The 9,025-nt window shown below is 36.4% G+C and overlaps 1 protein-coding gene across 1 annotated transcript in view; it reads left to right on the top strand.

Moving 5' to 3' along the window:
- Positions 1–9,025, top strand: part of LOC107738411 (protein bicaudal D homolog 1-like) — a 44,983-nt gene that overhangs the window by 18,435 nt on the left and 17,523 nt on the right. The window contains exons 2-3 of the mRNA XM_016550180.1: positions 3,007–3,219; positions 7,211–7,363. Of these exons, the coding sequence (XP_016405666.1) occupies positions 3,007–3,219; positions 7,211–7,363 (366 nt within the window). The remainder of the gene's footprint in view (positions 1–3,006; positions 3,220–7,210; positions 7,364–9,025) is intronic.

Below are 9,025 nucleotides of genomic sequence, written 5' to 3'. Positions count from 1 at the left end.
ACCTTGGCAATTGAATCGCCATTGGCTAGTAAATTTTTTAGTTTACTCGCCAGACTGATCACACATATATATATATATATATATATTATATATATATAAAATACACTATTTATTTATTTATTTATTTGGAAGAAATATGGCTCTGACAATTTCTGTGAGTTTCATCCATGAGAGACAATGCCTCAAAAGTTTTCAAAATTTGAATATGCCATAAACATCAAACTTAAAATTCAGAGACTAGTGTAGAGATTAGTTATTGAGTGGGCATCGTAGTGTGACCGCCCGTTTTAAATAACAGGAACCAGATGGAGAAATTCAGCTTTACGGACACACTGCCTCCACAAACCATCTGCCTCCTACATTATACAGCAAAGATCGAGTCTCTGTGGTCACAGCAACGTCCGATACGTGAGTCCATACATCTCTCTCTTGTTCTCTCTCAGAGCGCAGCTGGGAGGCAGAGGGCCTTCAGCAGGGATTCTGGGACTTCGACAGGCCCTCATTTTAAATCACAATGAGAGCTTATTCACACTTCTGTCACTGAATTAATCAACACGGTGTATCCATTCGCTTTTGTGCCTTCTCCCCAGAGTTCAGTAATCAAAAGGAAAGGAAAGAAAAAACTGTGAGTGTTAAAGAGATAGTACACCCAAAAATGATTTAAAGGACTTATATTCACTAGTCTTCATAAGCCATAGCTTTGTCTAAGAAATATTCTGAACTGTAAGTCATTATTCATTGATAATCTTGTGGCAGTGACCATTTAACCACTGAAACTGGATTATTAAGTAGAATTTGAGAATTGGATCAAATACACTGCAAAAGTGCATCGTAAATCAAATTCCTGACAATAATAAAAAATTCATGTAGTAGGAATATTTTCATTGTTCATGAAATGGGCAAGTATGATAAATGGCCTGTGGTCACAACAGACAATACACTCTGATCCACTATAGGCAATAAAAAAAGAAATCTCGTGTTGTTTACACTCTAATACATGGGTAATATCTGCTTATAAAACTAAACTGTTGATATGATAAATAACATATTATTGTGCATTTAACCACTGAAACTGGATTATTAAGTAGAATTTGAGAATTGGATCAAATACACTGCAAAAGTGCATCGTAAATCAAATTCCTGACAATAATAAAAAATTCATGTAGTAGGAATATTTTCATTGTCCATGAAATGGGCAAGTATGATAAATGGCCTGTGGTCACAACAGACAATACACTTTGATCCACTATAGGCAATAAAAAAAGAAATCTCGTGTTGTTTACACTCTAATACATGGGTAATATCTGCTTATAAAACTAAACTGTTGATATGATAAATAACATATTATTGTGCACTTTTTTTATTTATTGCATAAAGGAAGTTTTTGGACCATTATGATTTTTTTTAGAAAAAACTAAATTCTCATTACTGTAATATATTTTATTAAATTGTATTTTATTATTTTATTTTGTTTTATTTTTATGTTTTTATAAAATATTTTGTTTGGGGTTATTTTGAAATATGTGTAAATATCTTTACATATAAACCAATTTTTGCATTTACCCAAACAACCTTTTGCTTTGAAATATTGTATTTCTTGAAATCTTTCTTTCTTAAATTAGTTATGACTTGAATTGGTTCAGTGCTTGGAAAGCCATTCCAGTATTTGACATTTTCTGCATCCACATCAGCAACTTTTTAACCACCTTCACTCTTCATTCAGATTTGCTGTAAGCTGCCATCAGTACTCCAATTGATTTTTTCCCCCATCCATATACACATCTCTTCCTCTTTTTAGTGTGTCTTTAATTGATTTTCTCTTCAGATGGGAGGTCTCTGCTGGTACTCATTCCAGTTATGCTTCTCTCATAATGGCTCAGGTATTGTGAGCATCACAAAGACACCATATAACCTGTACTTGCATATTATAATCTGTCATTATTGCTTTATTGACTTATTGCTTAAGATGCACCATGATGCACAAGTGCAATAGTGTACATGTAGTGTCATGAAAGCATAAAATGAGCAATAGATTTAATAATATACCGATTAGCCTTGTGATAACTTTTCAGAACAGGTCAGACTGTTTACCCTGGCTCATTCCTCCTTCCTGTTTATCATCTACCGCCATCTTCCAATCAAGACAGGATGCTTAAGTCATGAAACACCGGATCTGCATGGAGTGAAAACCTGTGTCAGGGCAATCGGAACACTGTTTCTATTGATCCGAGTGAGCAGCTGAAATATTATCTCAGTTACCTTGAAGTGCAGCACTTTGCCTGGGCAGGTGATGAGAGAGGAAAGGTGGTGCAGTTTTGTTGAAATGTGGGCCGTCCTCACCAGGAAGTGTGATTTAAATTCAAATTACATTACACTTACATTAACAAACACATCTCATATTGTGCCATCTAACAGTAATATTGACACACCTTGGTTTTTTCATGCTGACAGCTCAATCAAATCTGAGCAAGATCAAATCTGTCGAATCTTAATGCCTTGTCGCTTTCTGTAATATCAGATCACATTGGTTTTGTTAATTTGGTGTCATTTAGCATATTAGTCTATTCATTCGGGTCACCTAATTATTCTTGACACTTGCTAATAGCACATATCTGTCAGTGTTAATTGCTTGATCTTTTGTCATGAATTGGTATGCTGTTATGCAATGATAAAATATGCAGAGGCTCAGTATACTTAAAATTAATATTTCATTCAAAAATTAAATATCTGTCATCATTTACTCAACATTATTCTCAAGGTGTTCCAAACCTGTATGATTTTCTTTATTCTGTTGAGCACAAAAGAAGATATTCTGAAGAATGTTAGTAACCAAACAGTTGACGGTAGCCATTGACTTCCATAGTGTGGAAAATAATTCTATGGAAGTCGATGGCTACCGTCAGGTGTTTGGTAGTATGGTAGTAGGCTGTTGTGAACACAGCCATAATTTTTGTCGACACTTCCTTAAACACCCCTTTTCTGTTTCTGTCATTCATTTTTCTCCAGGCGTTCGGTCAGGCTTACACCAGCCAGCGTAAAGTAGCCGAGGATGGTGAGACAAACGAAGAGACATTATTGCAGGAATCTGCCTCCAAAGAGGCCTATTATATGGGACGTCTGGTGGACCTTCAAACCCAGCTCAACCTGAGCAGCTCCGTGGCCTCCAGCGCCCAAGTGGAGACTGAACATCTCAACGCCCTGGTGCAGGAACTCGGAGAGGTGAGCTGTGTATTTTCTTATACTGGTGGAACTGCTGTCACATTACATCCATATAAAACATATCCAAGTATACACATTGGAAAATTAGCACACCCTTGTGCTAATGTAATTAATTTTACAAGACTATATGAAACTCCCATCTTGGGTCAACGGGTTATTTTGAGGGGAGTCAGTCTGTGTGTCAGCAGTCACTGGAGGCAGAGGGTGGTGTCAGGGTCAGAGGCTGTCGCCATAGTGCATTGTAGGGGGCAAATCCATGGCTAAGCTGTGGCATAAGAGAAATGCCCTGAGGTCGGCACAAAGACACACTGTACACACACAGCCTATGAGACAGGGAATTTCACTTAGAATTTCACACCGGGTCACACCTCACATTTTGAATAGCTTAATTACCACAGTAAATCAAGGTACTCTGACGGTCTAGATTACGTTAACATGAGCATTTTATTCAGTTATAGCTCAAATAATAACTGAAATGTCATGCTAAATTTATTTTACAAATAGTTTTATGTTTTTAGAATGTTTTACACGGCAAAAAAATATATATATTAAGATATTAAGCAATAAATCATTGAATAGACATTATAAAAGTGGCTTTAGAAGTTTAGAAATTTAGATTTTTTTTATGCGTACTCTTGATAAATGTAGTTTGGCAAAGTAGTTGATCATAATCTGGACGCATTTCATCTGTAGAAGAACATTAGCTGCAGGTTTTCCCGCATTGTTTTATTTTTGTCTTCATTTAATTTTAATCAAGACAAATCCTATTCCAAGTAATTGATATAAATCTGTTGGTTGTAATTTAGATTTTTTTTTTAAAACATATGCAGGGCTATTATAGGTAACTCAAATTAAAACCATTAACAAAACATTTTTTTGTTACTTGAAATAAAATAAATGTTAACTGAAATAAAAAAATATATATATATATATAAACCTTACACTTATTTATTTTCATCTAGTTGGCAAGGAAACATTTCTCAGTTTCATTTAGTTTAACTTGATGTACTAAAATAACTCAAACTAAAACTGAAAGAAAATTCATAAAAACTATATAAACATATTAGACACAGACAATAATAATAATAATAAACAAAAAACACAACAAAATTACTGAAGCTTTATAATTAAAATGAAAACAGAAAATATAAAAATAAAAACTATGATATAACACTGAGCATATCATGTGTGCCATACATTTTAGACCAGCAAAATGTGTTCATAACTGCTATTTCACAAGATGTTTGAGAGTTGTTTATTTCTTGAAGTATTTGAACATTTTATCACTGTTAAAATATTTTACCTATCCCAATTAATGTACAGATAAAGTATGAGTAAGCATAGACTGACTTCCCAAAATCTCTGTGGCACTTTCAGAATAGCTCCAATGTTGTGCGATTGGGGTGGGTCTACTTGTTTGTTGACCAATGGAATAGGGGGCAGGCAGGAAAGGGTGGTTTAGAAGTCATTATTATACCATTTTATGCCACTAGTTTAATTCTGGCCTATGTTTACTTCATAATGTGTGTGCAACACTTCCATCTTATAACCAGCATTACTGTAGTGGATTTTGGCATGGCACATACTAGGTTTGCTACAGTACTGTAGGCTACTGCACTGCTCCTGACCCCTGAGTGTGTGAAGCCCATGATTACAACTGCTACAATAGAGCTGTACTGGGAGATAATTGGTCAGTAATCCCCTGGAGTTCATGCCCAGCTCATTTGAACTGGCACAGCAGCGCTTGGAATATGCAGTGAGACATCACATCCTCTGGGAGAGCTCCTGTATTGTGTACAGTAATCAATATCTCAGCTCAGGGGAAGGTCATCTGCCAGGGTGTGCAAAATATCTTCTGCCATGACAGTGTTTGATCCTCTAATTCCAGTTATGGAGGATTTGTTGGCGACAGCTTTACTTCAATTTGGATTGATTTTTGTTGCAGCTTCAGTGAACGTCTAGACGCTTTTTTTTTCATATACATTAGGATATCAAATTAAATTTTACTTTAATATTTTATTATATGTTTTTTTTTCAGGGTTGGTAATTATTTTTTTTTTGTATTTTTTATAGAAGTCTCATGTTCACCAAGGCTGCATTTATTTGATCGAAAACACTGTAAAAACAGTAATATTATTACAGTTTAAAATAGCTGTTTTCTATTTCATTATATTTTATGTGATGTCAAAGCTGAATTTCCAGCATCATTGCTCTCAGTCATGGTCTGATGGTTAGAGAGTCGGACTTGTAACCCAAAGGTCGTGGGTTTGAATCTCGGTACCAGCAGGGATTGTAAATGGGTGATCAGTCATGGTCTGATGGTTAGAGAGTCGGACTTGTAACCCAAAGTTCGTGGGTTTGAATCTCGGTACCAGCAGGGATTGTAAATGGGTGAATGACAAGAGCTCCATAAAAGTATTAATTTATTTCAGAAAATAAAAACATTCTGACCCCAAACTTTTGAGTGGTAGTGTAAATTATAAGTAAGACTAAATAAGAGATGAGATGATTAAAAAATGCTGTGCACTTCATGCCTGTCCTACTGCCTAATCAGCATCTAGGTTTCTCCCAAGGCTGGCTTCGTTCCCATGTCTGTTCCACACCTTTGACTCTTCATCGGCATTTCTGCCCATTTGTGCAACAGTGGGGGGGTTTCTGTCTCAGCAATTGTGATTTTCCAGCAATCTGTTCTTGAAGAATGGTTTAAAGCAGGGTTGTAACTACCATAGACATTGAGGGGGACAAGTCCAATACCATGGCCAATCTGCCCCCCACCCAATATTTGAAATTCTTGCACTGATCTGCTGCACTTCATTACGCAGCGCTCTGGTTTTTAAGATGACAAAAAGCTTTAAAAGTTACATTTTCAGCCTGGTCTGGCTCAGCACTCTAACAGTGCTCGTCAATGTCAAAATAATTGATGTGGCCAATCAAATCAAAGTAGGCAGGGTTTGCTGTTCACAGAAGCAGAGCGCGAATTCCAGCGCAAAGCATCAGTTTAACGTTGAAAGAAAGTTAGGTAAGATGGAAGCTGCAAATCATTTAATATTAGTAAACTGTTTTATGAAATGTAGAAATGTTTTACATTCGCCCCATGGTTACGGCCTTGGTTTAAAGTATTCCAAAGCTTACTACACTGTGAATGCTGCCACAAACAGTTGTACAAGGCATTGTGATTGAAGATCAGGGCTAGTACCTTGGTAGAAAGTCATAAAGAGGTACCTTTTGGCCTCTGATTGTGACTCACTCTCATTGAGATTTATACAACTTTTTGTCATCTTGCTTGTAACATTCTGTTTCAGCTGTTAAAGAAGCCTTTGTTTCGGCTTTCCCATATAGGTTGAACTGTGAGGAAGAAAAGTGCTGACTTGAGGGTTTCCTCTGACGGAAAGCAATTTGTTACCCAGCATTCCTGTCAGCTCAAGTGTTGACATGCTCAGTATCATCTTAGACTCTGACTCACAGAAATATAAAGCTATTGTATGTAAGGCTAATGGATTTTTATAGATTCCTTACAAAGATTCACCATGACATACTCGCACATAACACCAATATAATGAGAAACAGAGGCTCTTAATAGATATGTTGGGTTTACTGCTGCTTATATTCTTCATTTTATTTTATTTTATTTTATTTTATTTGTATTTTATTTACCAACATTATAATGACAATAAGGAGTCCTTCAATAAATATACTGTATAGGGGTTACTGCTGCTAATTTTATTTAAATTTATTTTATTTGATTTGATTATTTAATTAAATTATTTTTTTTTTTTGGTGTGTGTGTGTGTGTTTAACAACATACTGCTTTCTTCGCCTCTTTGGAGAAGACAAACCCCTCAAACTACTGTATGCTGTCGAGAACATCAATATTGTTTTTCCCTTTTTAACAAGCTGATTTTGTGAATCATTCTTTCTTCTGACATGGGGTAATGCTTAAACAGCCAAGTGACTCATTTTTTTCTGTTGACCTTCCCTTTCTCTCTGTCAGAATAATGAGATGTTAGAGCTACAAAGGAACAGGATGAGAGAGGAAATCAGAGAGTATAAGTTCAGAGAGACCAGACTGCTGCAGGACTACACTGAACTGGAGGAGGAGAACATTACTCTACAGAAACTAGTGTCAACACTCAAACAGAATCAGGTATACACACACACACACACACACACACACACTAACTGTGAAACACAGTGTCATACTATGTGATCAAAACCCACTACAGAGTAGAATTACATGCAGTCACTTAATGTAAATTTAGTGCCTCTGTGTTTTTTACAGGGGGCATACGTTTTGACAGTTTTTCATTAGGTTTCATGCACCAAATTTTATGTTTAGTGTAGTTTTATGCCCCTATTTTCCACCCTCAGAATTAGGTTTTCCTTCTGTACCTTCAAGCTTATCAAGCTTATCCCAGTAGGACACATTCCTGGATTAAAGGGATAGTTCACCCAAAAATGAAAATTACCCCATGATTTACTCACCCTCAAGCCGTCCTAGGTGTACATTTTTAAATAGAACTCCAATTGTATTCGTCTGAAAGAAGAAAGCCATATAACTTAGGATGTCTTGAGGGTGAGTAAATCATGGATAAGAGATGAGATGATTAAAAAATGCTGTGCACTTCATGCCTGTCCTACTGCCTAATCAGCATCTAGGTTTCTCCCAAGGCTGGCTTCGTTCCCATGTCTGTTCCACACCTTTGACTCTTCATCGGCATTTCTGCCCATTTGTGCAACAGTGGGGGGGTTTCTGTCTCAGCAATTGTGATTTTCCAGCAATCTGTTCTTGAAGAATGGTTTAAAGCAGGGTTGTAACTACCATAGACATTGAGGGGGACAAGTCCAATACCATGGCCAATCTGCCCCCCACCCAATATTTGAAATTCTTGCACTGATCTGCTGCACTTCATTACGCAGCGCTCTGGTTTTTAAGATGACAAAAAGCTTTAAAAGTTACATTTTCAGCCTGGTCTGGCTCAGCACTCTAACAGTGCTCGTCAATGTCAAAATAATTGATGTGGCCAATCAAATCAAAGTAGGCAGGGTTTGCTGTTCACAGAAGCAGAGCGCGAATTCCAGCGCAAAGCATCAGTTTAACGTTGAAAGAAAGTTAGGTAAGATGGAAGCTGCAAATCATTTAATATTAGTAAACTGTTTTATGAAATGTAGAAATGTTTTACATTCGCCCCATGGTTACGGCCTTGGTTTAAAGTATTCCAAAGCTTACTACACTGTGAATGCTGCCACAAACAGTTGTACAAGGCATTGTGATTGAAGATCAGGGCTAGTACCTTGGTAGAAAGTCATAAAGAGGTACCTTTTGGCCTCTGATTGTGACTCACTCTCATTGAGATTTATACAACTTTTTGTCATCTTGCTTGTAACATTCTGTTTCAGCTGTTAAAGAAGCCTTTGTTTCGGCTTTCCCATATAGGTTGAACTGTGAGGAAGAAAAGTGCTGACTTGAGGGTTTCCTCTGACGGAAAGCAATTTGTTACCCAGCATTCCTGTCAGCTCAAGTGTTGACATGCTCAGTATCATCTTAGACTCTGACTCACAGAAATATAAAGCTATTGTATGTAAGGCTAATGGATTTTTATAGATTCCTTACAAAGATTCACCATGACATACTCGCACATAACACCAATATAATGAGAAACAGAGGCTCTTAATAGATATGTTGGGTTTACTGCTGCTTATATTCTTCATTTTATTTTATTTTATTTTATTTTATTTGTATTTTATTTACCAACATTATAATGACAATAAGGAGTCCTTCAATAAATATACTGTATAGGGGTTACTG

Source organism: Sinocyclocheilus rhinocerous, unplaced genomic scaffold (assembly GCF_001515625.1).
Source record: "Sinocyclocheilus rhinocerous isolate Xijiao unplaced genomic scaffold, SAMN03320098_v1.1 scaffold975, whole genome shotgun sequence".
NCBI classification, from domain to species: Eukaryota; Metazoa; Chordata; class Actinopteri; order Cypriniformes; family Cyprinidae; genus Sinocyclocheilus; species Sinocyclocheilus rhinocerous.
The sequence above is the reverse complement of the archived record's forward strand: the minus strand, read 5'-3'. Positions and strand labels throughout refer to the sequence as shown.